The following is a 15,670-nucleotide window of genomic DNA, read 5'->3' as shown; positions in this document are numbered from 1 at the left end:
AAAATAATTTTTATATTGTAATGAGTGTTTTTGTTCGAAAAATAAACTAGTAAAGTAGAATAAAGCAGTGTCTCGAATTATTCTAATGTTGTTCCATGTAATTCTTTAATATTTTCTTCTTTCTAGTGGTGGAGTACACCACTAGAATAAGTAGAGTAATATTTAAAAAACTTAGTCTAAGAACACTAGAAAACGCACAATGAGAGAGCGATTATCATTGCCTAATACACGCAATCACTTAAAATTTTTGTTCAATTCTCTAATGCCTCAACCCATAAAATGGGGTATATATAGCCTCATTCGCATTGATGATCGAGGAGGAAGGATTGGAGAAATGCTTGAGCGTACTTCACAGACTATGTTTGGCACAACGTTTGTCAACATAACAGTTTTGTATTTTGAGTTATTTGTTAATATATTTATTTTAAGAAGAAAACAAATGACTCTAAACAAAAACACAAACAAACAAACATGAAAAAAGCTTTTATAGCAAAATACAACAATGAAACAGTGAGCTCATTTCTCTGCATTTTTGCTTGATGAACCTAGCATTCCAAGAATATTCGAAAAGAAGTTGGCCCTGTTATAGATAAAAACAAGTTAGCATTTCTTTCTCATCGTACAAGAGATGGCATCTGACTAATTCATTGCTTTTGCCGTCCATTTCCGGTGAATTTGTTCATATTTGTTTGGATAAACTGTTCTTTTTATTGCTTGTGTTTGGGGTTTCATGTCTCGCTTTATTGGGTTTGGACTGTTAAATATATTGGATAATATATTAGAAGCGGAAGAAAAAGAGAGAAGAGAGAGAGCGAAAGCATATAAGACTACATCTCTTCTATTATGATTGTGTTGATAATGAATACAAAGGCCTCTATTTATAGAGAGGCAAGTAACTTAATAGACTAAGGAAAGGTAAACCTAATAGACTAAGAAAAGGTAAACCTAGTAGACTAATAATATCTAAGGAAGTAAATAACATTAACATAATATTCTTAACAGCCCCCCTCAAACTCAATGTTTACACATTGAGTTTGGGTAAAAGAATAGGAAAAGAAAAATTGTAAGTCGTCGAAAAAGCTGCTTGTGCCAAAAGAGTTGCCAAAGTAACGCCATAAAAGTTGTTAAAGTCCGGTGGATTCTACCTGAATTGAGCTATGCATTTAAGCTGGATCTTGGTTCACTTGGTGGTAATTTGACTTGAAAACCATATACTAGTAATAAAGAAGCTCGCCTGATCGACTGAGCTAAAGTCTGTCCCAAAAATTCTAACTAGTAGACCATCTCGCCTGGTCGGCTAAGATAAGCAGGGCCGGTTGAAGAGGCTAATCATGCCTGAAACTCTCGAACCGTCTCGCCTTGTCGGCTGAACTAAAGTTTGACCCATCTAACTAGTAGACCGTCTCACCTGGTCGGCTGAGCTAAGTAAGGAGAAAAATGGCCGGTTGAAAAGGCTAATCATGCCTGAAACCCTTGGACTGTTGAAAGGTCTGACCCAAAAAATTCTCATTAGTAATGGATCAATGGCCTAGGAGAGGCTACAGTGACCGATGATGGCGGCAAGGCATAAGTGAGCCGGTTGAAAGGGGCTTCTTTGGCCCGAAAACTCATGGACCCGAGGAAAGATTGGTCTGACCTGAGAGTGCCTACTGCAAGAAGAATGAACCGGATTTGAACTGCGCCAAAGAAAAGGCTATGGAACCAAATTGAACAAGCATGAACCAACTTGAACCACATAAAACAAACCCCTAAATTTGGAGAAAAATCTTGTTTTCTACCATATAGAGATGCCAAAAGCAAAAATAGACCACACATTTGAAATCAGGACGAAAAATTGAGTAGTAAACACCTGGTCAACTTTTTCAATGGTCAAATTAAAAGTCAACGGTCAACGAAAGAAAAGTCAACTCTATCAAGGTGCTGACGTGGCCGATGTGCTGACGTGACAGTGAGATGACATAACTGATGTGCTGACGTGACATGGGCTGATGATGTGGCAATGATGATGATGTGGCAAATGTGATGACGTGGTGCTAGGGCTGACGTGTCACTAGGGCATACAGTGACGCATTACCTGGCGCGTGTGGTGCACGCACCTCAACAGCGGCGGCACTGTGGCGCATTAATCCCATGCGCGGAGGATTCCGCCGGTGAGTGGAGGAGCGTCCGTGGTGGTATGACTGCGTTCTTGGTGGCGATGTGACCGTCGGCGCTGGATCTATGGAGCAATGTGAAATCCGGACTGATCCACCTGACCTGGCAGCACGTGGAAGTACTGCAACGGCGCGTGGACTGAGAGGCATCACCTTATGGCAACACGTGTAGGCGCGTCAGAATTTCTTTGTCAAAGATCTCGACAGATCTGGACTCTTCTGGCTCTGATCTATCGATTGGCGATACCATTGTTGTGATCAGAGCTTTGTAAAGGCCTATAAGGGAACAAACAAATTCTTAGGTGAATCTTGCCGGCGTGCCGAGGAATCCTTAGGACGCGCGTGGAGGCGCGTTTACTGACGGACAGAACCCTGAAGCGTCTGAGCGCTCGGAAGCGTGGACGCTTCAGATCTCTTTGGATCTGTACTTGGCGGCGTCTGAACTGTCAGTGGCGGCATAAGGGCTGCAGCGATTTTGACATTATGGACAGCAGAAATTTTGAGAGGCGCGTGATGTAGGGCGACTAGACTGAAATTTGTCAGAAAGAAAACATCATAAAAGACAATTATTGAAGGCCACAGAAAAGTGGCTCTGATACCATGTTAAATATGTTGGATAATATATTAGAAGCGGAAGAAAGAGAAAGAGCGGAAGCATATAATACTACATCTCTTCTATTATGATTGTGTTGATAATGAATACAAATACCTCTATTTATAGAGAGGCAAGTAACCTAATAGACTAAGGAAAGGTAAACCTAGTAGACTAATAATACCTAAGGAAGTAAATAACAAGTAAATAACATTAACATAATATTCTTAACATGGACTATGTTCAATAAATGTATTGTTTAATTAGCGACGACTTAAATTGTTATGTCAACATGACAAAATAATAATTTATATGATAGATCTCCCAAGATTCAACATTTGCACATTTGGATTGAGCCTTCTTCAAAACCTGTAAAAGAGGGAAGGGGTCGTCAATACACCATCGGTCCTTTAACCAAAGGCATTCCGACTTTCAAGTCAATTTTTCAGAGCTCTAGAGCGAAAACATTGAGAGAGGGTAAGAGTCTGTTTGAGATTGTGTCTAAAAAATAGAGATTTTAAGTTTAAAAAAAAAAAAAAATAAAATAAAACGTTTCTTGACAAAAGCTTTATATTTAAACTTTTGCCAAATGCGTTTTGGCCATCTTTAGACTAAGAAAGTACTTATGAAATTTTTTACCAAACATACTAGCTTTTGTTTGGTGCGGCTTTTTAAATACTAAAAATATTTTTTAAACTCTCTAACGCAATCCCAAGTAGGCTCCAAGAGAGATCATTCTCTGACAATAAGCCTTATCTATGTCAAGAATGTGACCTCCGTTGTAGAGAGGATGAGACCTTATAGTTCCTCTTGGGCCCTTTCTCGAGCCTTTGTAACAGCGGACCTTCCATTAGGCCGCCTTGGGCTCTCTTGGGCCATAGTGGCAGTGAGCCTTGCCGCATGCCCCTCTTTGGACTTTAGTAATAATGAGCCTTTTATTAGGCTATCAGACCTTTCTTGGGCCTTGTGTTGGACTGGGTTCAAGTCTTCTTGTGCATCTTGGTCGTAGGTGTATTTTGGCTCTATCATTATATACTACTAATATAATGTCGAGTAACCTTTTTTCTTATTCAATTAAACAAAAAAAAAATGTCGAGGTTTTACACAACTAAATATAAATATATGTAATTGTATACATATTTCAATAATATTTCTTATCACATTTACTTTGCTTGCTGGGGATAGAGTAGAATTAATGTTTGTACAAAGATTTAAACATAAATGAAGTATCCAACGAAGAACACTAGGAAAACACGAGAAGAGCACCTAACATTCCCCTTTTAAATAGGGTTGGATGATAAAGCGTTAAGTTTTGAGGAATATGAATCTTGTGATTGCTCATTACCTTATCTATTTATCAATCAGGAAAGTCAATTTTGCCCAAAAACATAAAAAACAAAATTGTGGAATGCAAATTTCAGCTACTTTGCCTTCTATGTTTAATGACATTTTCATGTTTTTTTTTTTTTTTTTTTTTTGGTCTTTTAAAAATTGATGTGTGTTTTAAAATTATTATTAAATTTATGATAGATCATTATTAAATTTTGATAATTTTAAAAGTCACATCAATTTTGAGATGATGTTCTGCATAGGGGATGTTGTAGTTGGACGAATAAATCTTTGCTTGCTATGCTTTGCAGGTTGGTCTAGAGTTCTTCGATCTACAACATTTGGCGAAATAGAAATGAGCTCAAATATGATGGTCATTCCAAAACAGAGGAGCAACTTTTGACGACTATTGTTTGGGAAGTTCGATCTCAAATCTTGGGGACAAAGACGGATTTAGGGGGGGACCGGTAGTGGCTTTGGTCCCCCCCAAATTACAAGGAAAAAAAATGTTAAAGCAAAAAAATAATAATTTAAGGTATTATTTGCCAATTGATCCCTCTTTAAAAAATTTTGGCCCTTGGCCCCCCCCCCCAAATTCAAGCTGGCTCCATCCCCGCTCGGAGAGGGGTAAATTTCAAAAGAATAGAGACAATTTGATATTGGTGTAGATTTGTTTAGAGGTGTTTCTGGTTTTTTTGGCAAGGATTGATTGTAGCATTGCTGTATTGTTGCCTTTTGTGGTTCTATGTTTTGTTTTTCTAGAGTTGCTCTCTGCTCTAGTTACAAGGGTTGATTGGTTTAGGTGTTTGGGTTAGTTTTGAGTTGTTAGTTGTTTCTTTGCAGACCAACTTGTTTTTTTCTTCAAGTTATTTGATAAAAATAGAACAAATAAAACACACTTGGCATTTTAATCATATGGTAAGTGCCATTTATAAGATTTTTTCCCTTGCAGTACACATGCATGGCAGCAGCCAAAGATTACAACTAGAAAGCACAAACAATGTCATCGATCCGTTTCTTATTCGATGAAAAATGCAAACTGCAGAAGCAAACCCAAAACAAAATTAACTAAACTGATGAGCATTAATGCTGAAAACATAAGCCTCTTCTTAATCATCAAGTCCTCTCTGCATAATGGGCTATCGTGAAGAATTTCTAAGAGAGAAGAGGAAAAACAAGAGAAAACATCTCCTTAATTTGTTCTTTTTTCTGTTCCATAATTAGATGGTACCTCGTTATCTAAGTAATGCCTCACCACCACTTTGTACTCTACAATGGAATCACCATTACTCGCATTGAAGAAAATACACTTAAGATTGGCAAACCCTCTAGCCATCCTAAACTTTCCGCAGACGCCAACCACCGCAAACTCCCTCTCAATCTGTGTCACCGGATTCCTCGAAAGCATGCTGATGGAGCTGCCGTTGAACTCGCCGCTGGTGAACCCGAAATCAAGGTATGCCACGAGCATCAACTCCTCCTGCCCGGCCGACACATTCATGCCTCGGGAGTTGCCAACGATGGTTGATTTCGGGTCAGAACCCTCCGTCAAAGGATCGTCAACGACCCAAACGGTGCCAAATGGCGTGAGCGACGTGTTATGCGCCGTGCCGTTGGCTTGGACCACCCGGACTGCGCTAGGGCTGCTGCCACCGGGCGTGTCGTGGAGGAAGAAGTGGAGGACAGTCTCCTTCTCCAATATGTGATAAGGAAGCAGTGGCATTGTGCAGTACTGGCGGAGAAAGGCTATGGCCACCATGCACAGAAGCAGAGCACAAAAGCAAACAAAGTTTACTCGCTTGAGTTTCATTATGTTTCACTGTGCATGAGAAACATGAGAGATGAGCTTTTATAGGCATGGTATAAACAATCAAACCTGAATAAGTAAAGATATTGCAATAATACAAGTCCTTATTAGACCTATAGACTCAATTCTTAAGGGAATTTTATTACCAAAAATGTTAGGTTGAAAGTCTAGCTTGCCTCCACTACATTTGCACTAATATGTTGGAGTCTCCTTTCTAGAATTGGGTTTATGGCAGTCAATTTTTAACACATTTGACACGCTCTTAATACGAAATTAACATATCAGTGTTAATGGGTCTGACCCGTTTAATTAAATCCATAATCATGGCATTAGTTTTTTTTATCAAGGGTAAGGAGAATTTTAAGGAGTTGAGGGGGCCTCCCTCCTCCCCTATTCGCATGGCTGTCATTAGAAACATGTTTTCTTTTATTTTGGTCCTAGAAATTTATAAATGGTTTCAATTTAGTACATAACATTTAAAAAGCCACAATCAAAACCCTAAATTATTTATGTTGTTACATTTAAGTCCTTTGATCAACCAATGATAAGGCTGCATGACTTAATGATAAGTTGAAAGTAATGTCATATTGCATATTAGCATGATTGAAAGGTTGTGCGAAGGTTTACATGGACTTCCAATACCCAAATGATCACCACTAAATCATACATACCATTTGATCAACTATTTAATAAAATAGATCATCCATTAGGGTTAGTCATGAGGCCACCAGGATGAGTTGATTTGGACAATTCAAATAATTATAAGAGTTGATTCAAAGAGTTAATTTTCCTATTTAAAGATTTTTTACTTTTTTATGTTTTGTGATTGAGACATGTTATTCTTCCAACTCTTGTCGATCTCTTGTTCAACTCTTTTTTAAATCTATCATCTGTAGGACAAGAGTAATTCTAGAAGTATCACTCTGAAAATGAGATGACTTTTAAAATTATCATTTGATCAAAATCTAATAATGATCAATCACAAGCTCAATGGTGATTTTAAGAGCCACATCGTTCTTGGAGTAATACAAGAAAAACTTCTAGCATTACTCGTAGGACTAACATGTAAATTTGAAAGAAAAAAGTATGAATAGAGTTGGACGGAAGATGGGCATGAATTGGAAAAATAGCATTTCTCTTTGTGAGATTTTTGAAACTTTGTAGATTAGGATTTGATTTCCTCCATTTCAGGCATTTCTTAGGAGTTTGGCTTGCTTCCCGTGAAAAAAAATTACTGGAGATCCTCTTGTGCAAAAATAACCCGAGTTCTTTTTCCAGTTTATTAATTTTTCACACAAAATCTTCCATAATTTTTTCGCTAGAGGCAAGTCAAACTTTTTAGTTAGAGTGTCTGTTTTGTGATGGATTCAAGAATCTTGGTTATTGACACAAGATGTATTAGGGTTTAATTATTCACTTTGTCTTGCCGTTTCCTTGCTGAGCCATGATTGCAATTTTTAAATAATAAGGAAAAGAATTGAACTTCTTGTAAACCATCAAATACCAAAACAAACGTTTACCCTAATTAATATATATATATATATATTTCATTGACTCCAGTATGCATGTTGCCTATGCGCTGCCTTTGTTAGGCAGGGTACGTAGGATGTGCTCTGTGGTTGTTTACATCAATTTTTTAAACAAAAAATTGTTAATGATGCAATTTATGTTTTAGATAGTTTCAAGAGTCAAGTTTCAAAAATATTTGAAAACAACTCCTAGAGAAATTGATCAGCAATCTAATGGGCCAAGTTGGAGCAAGACAAGCTAAAAGGACTTTAAAATAGATTGAATTTTCTGCTAGAACATTTAATTATAATATATTAGATTTATTGACACAAGAGGGATACATGTAGCTAGAAATCATTGCAATAATTATTTTACTATCTTGATTTCAACGAAATCTTTCATAATTTGATTTTTAGTTAGCAACTACGTACACGTCTTCATCGGCATTAATTGTTTGTCAACCCAAAAGCCGAGAGCCAACTATCAAGACTTTAGCTATCACGAATCTCTTAAATAAACTTTTTTAAAGAACTAGAATGGTTAATGCGTGATTTTAAAAATAGAATAATGTTAAAAACTGTATTTTTATTCCACAGTATTAATGTAGCAGTCTCAACAAATCCTTAAATCAGACATTATTACAAAACTCTAAAAATTGGTTGTCATTATTGAAAAAATTCGTAAGTCTAAGTCATCTCATAAAACCGGTTCAATAAGAAAGGGTTGTCAATTCCTTATAAAGAGACTGTTTCTCAACACTCTCTCTCATGTGTAGGTCGATATTTTTCTTGATCCTTGTCACGTGGTATGCAGTGTGGGCTCCATTCGTCCTGTGGTACGCTTTGATACCATGAAAAAATTCGTGGGCCTAACTCATCTCATAAAACCGGTTCAATAAGAGAGGGTTGCTCAATCCTTATAAACATGTCCAAGATTTTGTTCACAGGCAATGTGGGATTATTTCTCAACACCCTCCCTCACATGCAGGCCAGTATTTTTCCTAGTCATTGTCACAGGGTAAGTAATAAATATGCCAAAGATCTTGTTCACAAGCAATGTGAGATTATTCATCAACACTCTCTCTCACGTGCAAGCCAGTATTTTTCCTAATCCTTGTCAAGGTCTTTGTAAGAGGGTAAGTAGTGTGAACCTCATTCGTCATGTGGTAAACTCTGATACCATGAAAAAATTCGTGGGCCAAACTCATCTCATAAATTCGGTTCAATAAGAGAGGGTTACTTAATCCTTATAAACATGCCTAAGATTTTGTCCATAGGCAATGTAGAATTATTCCTCAACAATTGTCACATTAGCATTATGAGATAATTGTAAAATAAAAATATGGTATATAACATTGCTTAATCATTTTTAAATAATGTAACAATATATTCATCATGTACTTCAATATTGACAATATATTTATAAAATATAATATGAATGATGAAATAAATTTCCCTGTGACCCGATTAGAAAAGTAAAAAAAAAAAGTGTGATCGGTTGAACTCCGGCTAGTGGTTCTGTTTTCCGATTGGATGAAGAAGTTGGTGACCCTATTAATTTATTCCACGAATTGTCGTCTGCTTTCTTGCTAAAGCTGAGGAATCCATTGCTGGTATCACTAATTTTAGCTGTGACAGATGATCTTGTAGGAGTCCCATGGCCATTTATTTTTAACTCTCTTGCCTGATCAGATTTTCGTCCAATTAAAAAAGGGCAAGGATATAATTTTTGTCTACTAAGCCAACATTATGTTTCTGATCCCAATCACCCTTCATCATATATATATATATATATATATATATATATATATATATATATATATATATTCAAAATCTTCTCGATGTCCTATAAGCCACTATTATGTTTCTTTCATAATACATACAAGAACCACATTAAGCTACGTCCTATAAGCCACTATTACGTTTCTTTCATAATACATACAAGAACCACATTAAGCTACAATTTTTAAGAATATACCTCGTCATGTTTGCCTTAAGGTTGTTGAATTACTATTTATCTTAAAAGTTTAAACTGATAGAAAATAATAAACTTAATCATTTAATTTTTAACACTCTTCCTCACGTCTGAGCTCCAATTCCTACTTAATAAGTGATGCTTAATACATAAAATATTTAATTAAAAATGGGGTGAATGACGAAGACAATGTTAAAATTCAAGACATATGTTTCCATACTAGGTTATAAATTAGCACTTTCCCTCACATGTAGGTCAAACAACACATGAAAGTTTTCGATTGAAATACGGAGTAAACTGTGCGACTCAATGTTTGAATTCACGACTTCCGTTTTGATATCATGTTACATCACCTTATTATGATTTTTTAAAATATTCTCTCACGATGCATTTTTTTAAAGCCAGATATAAATTTTACAGATTGGGTTGGTGGAATGAAAAACTATGTCAAATACCTTGATCCTTTATTTTAACTTAATAAAATCCATAAAAATAACAATAATTACTCATAATGCATATCAATAATCTAGTAAATTCTATAATGGCGAGCAATAAATCACTTGCAAGGGGTGAATTTGCAAGTGACAGTATGGCCCGAAGGCCCAGAACCAGAGTTGGCCCTCCTGAACCGCAGAGCCGTGAGGAGGGCACTTCGCGGGGAGCCCATCAAGGCCCAGTTCATGTGTTGGACCACACCGATTGCATTGTAAGGAAATTGAAGGCTATTGTAAGAGTTGAGAAAGGCAGTGGTCCCTTCCCTTAGAAGGGTCCTATAGACGTCTCCTCTTCCTTGTAGACCTTGCCACAGTGTCATGTCTGTCCCATATCGCCTAGCCGCGACCAAACCAAAGGCAACCCCTACCTTTGTGTCTGGGTTCACCGCCCTCCAGTAGCATTTGTACTCCGGCATTGTCCAATTTCTGTCAAACCACACAAAAAAAACCATTAGTGGGTCAAGTTAGGCCCGTTTTAAGCCCAATTGTATGCCTATAAGCACCTTACAAATTGACGTGGCATCTTACGATAGTGTTATATATACATGTTTGTAAAGGAATTGTAGTAAAAACTGTAGTAACAAGCATTTTCACAACCAGCACGTATCAGTTGCATAGATTTGAAGTCAAACATATAAAAGCTAATAAGAAAAGAATAATACTACTTTTCACACTCATTTATCATTATCTGACATAGCGTGTTTTAAGTGACTTCTCATATCAGCTACTTAAAATATGTTACGTCAACCGATATGAAATAAAATTATCACAGACACATTGTGTTTTAAGTGACTTCTCATATCAATTATTTAAAACATGTTCGGTTAACCGATATGAAATAAAATTAGCGTAATAAATGAGCGTGAAAAGTAACATTATTCATACAAAAAAAAGTTATTACATTCTTCTGAATGTGACCAAAGCTTTAGGCAGTTGCAATGTCCGAGCCGACTAAAAAAAAACAACTATCCTAAAGGAAAATTTATGTGACAAGTTCCTCGTGAAGCTCTAGAATGATGTTACTAGCTAATTCACGAGTCCAATTGCATTGTGGGTTCTGATTGTAAAGGTCTGTTTTATTTCGATTTATTTTTTATGTCACAAGACTTTTTTAACAAAAGGTGATGCTCAGCTATTTATGTGCATCACAAATATGGAGGCTCACACATGTGCATCACAAACACGTGCTTGGAAGCCTGACGCACGTGCAAATTCACATGCCCACGAGGCTAGAGGCAATGAGGCAGGCAGGAATATGTGGTATATTGTGTAGCAATATTGTAACAGGACCAAACAGATAAGCCTTTATGTAATGATCCAACTTACTCATGTGGGCATGCTGAAGCTTCCATGAAGGGCAGTGGTGGCATTGGCGGCAGCGGTGGTAGCGGAGGCAGTGGTGGCAATCCGGGCAGTGGCGGAAACCTGAAAGGCGGAGGAGACCTTGTTGGTGGTGCCGGTGCTACCGGTGCAGGCACCGGGTTAGCTGACCTCGGGCAGAATGACATAGGCTGAGCTGGCTGAGACAGCAAAGGATCCACTGTGTACATCTCCATGTCAAATATCCTAAACATAAGTCTAAGATTTTGGGCAGCACCAGCAGCTGCCCCACAACCCTCTGAACCTTGTCCACTGCCTGAAACCTGGGCATAACAACCGCTTAAGTCTGGGGCACCATCAAATTTCAGTACATAGCTTCCCAACCAATTTGTAGTCTCTTCCCTTGACATTGTCACTTGCCCCTCACTATTGGCACAGGAGACTGTAACTTTAATTCCTGCAGGATTTAATTTTGTTGAAAATTCAAATTACATTTCTACATCATGTAGTGACTCCCAAAAGTAAAGTTCTTTGCACTTTTGATGTCTACAACATAAACAAAATATTCCTCAAGAACATAACAACTGTTTTCATCTTTATGTTACACTTTTTTAAACAAAAAAACACCCATGACGAAATATGAATCATCTCATGGTCAGCATTTAATTTTGTTGTATTTAACGGATTAAGATCTCCTACAATTTTAAAGAAATAATAGATTCTCAAATTACGTAATTTTGACCGTTTTTAGGCATCGAAACACTTGAAAAATATCACCTATTAAAAATGTAGTATATTAGAGTTGAGAATTGAATATATTTTCATCAGGTTATTGCTCTCTATGTTGTAAAAAATCTTTGAGATAAAAATTGCCTTTTGATTTGATAAAGAATAAGCGTCTCTACAAAAGCGAAGAATAAGCTTTTTTGGAGGAAAATTCTTTTTGATTACCTTGATAATATGCCATATTTTTAATAGATAACATTTTTCAAGCATTTCGTTGCGTAGAAACAACATAAATTATGTAATTTTTTAATCTACAATTTTAAAAAAAAATTATACGAAATCTTGATCGATAGTTAACAGTATAAATGATGTCACATGATAAACTGACACGTCATTTAAAAAATTTAAATGATGGAACATTAAATTCAAACCATGAAATAATTCGTTTCCATTTCATTTGAAATGGACCCACAGAACATTAGAAAAGGGGTACCCCTTTTCATTAATTAGGTCTTAATACTTTGCAGTCATCCAGAAAAATCTCATGATGGGCATTGAAATTAATTCTCTCATTTTGACTTAAACTTCAACATGCTCAGTTTGAGGGGGTTAAAGGAGATCATAAACTGAAAAAAGGGTAATGGAGGAAACACTACCATGAGACACTGGAGATTTAATACTAGATCATCAGAATATCTCCGAAATTCTCAACAACAAAAGGAAAATCCAAGAAAAAAAGAAAAAGGAAAAAGAAGAGATGCAAAAATGTAGAATGTAGTGAGTTATAGTTGTGGATCTCACCATAAATGGGATAATCAAAGAGGGACCTTTCGCCATCTTTGCATTGGTCACAGAAGACGGTGCCAGTGACCATAGCATCTGCCCGAGCTCCATCAATGGCTGCAGCAAGAATGATGAAGCCAGCAAAAAAGAGCTTCTCTAACCAATCCATGAAGCAAAATGAGTAAAAAGAGAAAAGGCCGGGTTGGTGTAATGGGAATGTGAGTCGGAAGTAAATAAAGACTAGTACTGTGTCGATGATTATTTTCAACCCTCAACTGCCTATATTTATTATGTATTGATGTGTGCAAAATAATTACTATTCTGAAACCAGCAAGAATTGCAAGCTGTACGGAACTTCATTTATGTCTTCAAACTCCGTCTGGCATTGGACAGATACTGTTCGGTGAACAGAAACTGTAATAATTGAGTGATGTGAATAAATAAATAAATAAATAAATGGGTAAAATCTACTTAATTCTCTCAAATTATTACTCCAATAATAATCTATTCTTAAATTATTGATTACAACAATTTATTTTTCAAACTACCAAAATAATGATAATGTACCTTCCCTTTTAACAAAATTACCCTTACTAAAATAAAAACAAAAATATTAAAATTATTTATTTATTTTTTCAAAATTTTAAGGGTATTTTTGTTTTATTAAAATTTATATAAGGGTAATTTCGTCACTTTGCTAGCATTGGAAGATACATTGTCATTGTTTTGCTAATTTTTGGGATAAATTGTCGCAATTGATAGTTTAGGGGGTAGATTGTCATTGAAGTGATAGTTTGAGAAAATTAAGTGGACTTTACCTTTTAAATAAAAAGTGGATTGATGTGATGTAAAAAATAAGAATCTTGATGGTTAAATTTTTTGGATGAATAGTAAGAAATTCTTGCAAGCGATGCCGTAATTTCAAAATTACCTAGGAGATGCCACGAAAACAGGTCCACTTTAATTATTGTGGGTCCTCACACAATAGCTCTTTCACATTTGCTCGTCCCATAATAGAAGCTCTTCAAGGGTGGGATTGAATTGCCTTTACCTGCACATATTAGTTATAAGTTGGGTGAGCCTAATTACGTCTTCATTCTGCTGGGTATAGTTGTATTCAACTGGTCGGCAATGTGAACGTCATTGATGAGGCAGTTGATTCTTGTGCAGGCATATCACAAAAATTTTAGATTTGGGTTGCCATTTGTCAAAGAGACAAATACTTTTTCTTTGCATTTGTTGCCTTCCAAGCATTAAATCTATGGCCAGTCACCCCTGAAAGCAGGAAAGAGAGTTGAAGCAATATCGCTGTCTCAATTTTTATTGCAACCTACGCCAAATTCATAATGTACGCAACGAGTAAAAGTTAAAAGACTATTACTATTAAATTTTAATCTAATGATAATTATTGAATTACATTATAAAGTGTGAGAGTAAAAGTGTGGCCGAATCATCTCTTGTAGCTCAAAGGGATGGTTTGGCCACCTCCAATCTGGCCATTCAATCACTCTTATATATGCAATATAAGCCGCTCATTCTTTCTCTTATATATTGTTACGTTTTAAATTGGTCATTTAAAATAAACGATCCAGATTAAAACTATTACACCCCGTATGCAATGCTCTATGTATTGCTCGCAATTCCGATCCATTTAAATTCAAAAATCAACCAAAGCTTGGCTAGGAAAGCATAATTATAGGGTTTATTTCCTTTACAACTTTGTAGGCATTATTCGTGGGCACAAGCCATGGCCATTTAATAATTTATACTAGAGTCAACAATTATAAAATCCTCTTTAAGAATGTGATGGGGAGGGTGGGAATTATGTCTCACTCTCACCTAACTCCTTCAAAGCAGAAGTGCTTATTTTCAAAAGTTCAAGACTTGGGGAGCTATATAGCCGTTATACTCTGAGCTTCTGGCGGTGGCGAGTATTAGTTGGCCGTCAAGGTAGTGAGGAGCATTGATGAAGAGGTAGAAGATCAAGATGTGCTCATGTGCATAGACAGGCTAGAGGAAGAATCCATTCCTTCTATCCTTTTCTTTTCAACTACATTGCACATGCTTTTTCAACGTTTCAACTAGATGACAAAGTCCCCGAGAGGTAGCTCAATCGACTGAGACCATGCCTAATGAAGTGGAGGTCACTAGTTCGAATCCCCCTCCCCCCTCTTGTGCGGACATGTCAAAAAAAAAAAAAAAAAAAAAAACTAGATGACAAAAGTTTTCCTCAGAGTTGTGTTGAAACAAATTCTTTTGATTTAGTCTATTAAATTGATACGCATTCTTAAAGTACTATACAATTCTTCCATGTTTTTCTAATAAAACATGTGATTCTAATCTAAAGAGTAATGTTATTTAGTATAAATTCTAAATAGACAGAAATTTTTTCCAAACCAGTTTAGAGAAAATATCATTCTACTCATTTAAAATGGTGCAAAGTGTCTATAAAACATTTAAAAAACATATTAAATCTAGTCTAAATTAGTAAGCTGCTATTAATGACGTTAAGAATTTAATGTGTTTTTTAAATGTTGATAAACACTTGACACTATTTTAAATGGTTGGAAGATATTTTATTCAGATCGGTTTAAAGGAAATTTATGTTCTTAGTAAATTGTTATACGATTGTCATATAATTTGATAATGTGGTAATAAAAATTAGCCTTTGGATTAGTACTTGTAAAAAAAAAATTGCTAATTTTTATTGATAGATTATTCTAATTGTATGACGGTCATATAACAAAAGTAATCAATCTCAAATTTAATGGTAATTTTAAAAGTTACATCAATTTCGGAGGATAAAATGATGGTATATACTATATATAGCATTTTTCCTAATTCAAATTTAAATTCTTTTCTTTTAGTGAGGAATTCATACTTCGATACTTCTTCAGTTTTTTTAACAAGAGGGTAATGTCAGAAAACATAAATATGTACATGGGTAAATATTATTCAATATTCTGTTTACAAAATTAAAAAC

At 35.9% G+C, this 15,670-nt stretch overlaps 1 protein-coding gene and 1 pseudogene across 1 annotated transcript; both read right to left on the bottom strand.

The window, feature by feature from the left end:
* Positions 1 to 2,507: 2,507 nt before the first annotated feature.
* On the bottom strand, positions 2,508 to 5,884 carry LOC132170075 (dirigent protein 4 pseudogene; annotated as a pseudogene).
* A 3,912-nt stretch (positions 5,885 to 9,796) lies between these two features.
* On the bottom strand, positions 9,797 to 12,922 carry LOC132163581 (Pollen Ole e 1 allergen and extensin family protein). The gene is made up of 3 exons (XM_059573924.2): positions 12,706 to 12,922; positions 11,185 to 11,635; positions 9,797 to 10,284 (listed from the first exon to the last, which is right to left on the bottom strand). The coding sequence occupies exons 1-3, from the start codon at positions 12,854 to 12,856 to the stop codon at positions 9,921 to 9,923; spliced, it is 966 nt and encodes a 321-aa protein (XP_059429907.1). The 5' UTR covers positions 12,857 to 12,922; the 3' UTR covers positions 9,797 to 9,920.
* Between the last annotated feature and the right edge of the window lie 2,748 nt (positions 12,923 to 15,670).

Source organism: Corylus avellana, chromosome 2 (genome assembly GCF_965113065.1).
Source record: "Corylus avellana chromosome 2, dhCorAvel1.hap1.2, whole genome shotgun sequence".
Classification (NCBI taxonomy): domain Eukaryota; kingdom Viridiplantae; phylum Streptophyta; class Magnoliopsida; order Fagales; family Betulaceae; genus Corylus; species Corylus avellana.
This window is presented reverse-complemented; position numbering and strand designations above follow the sequence as displayed.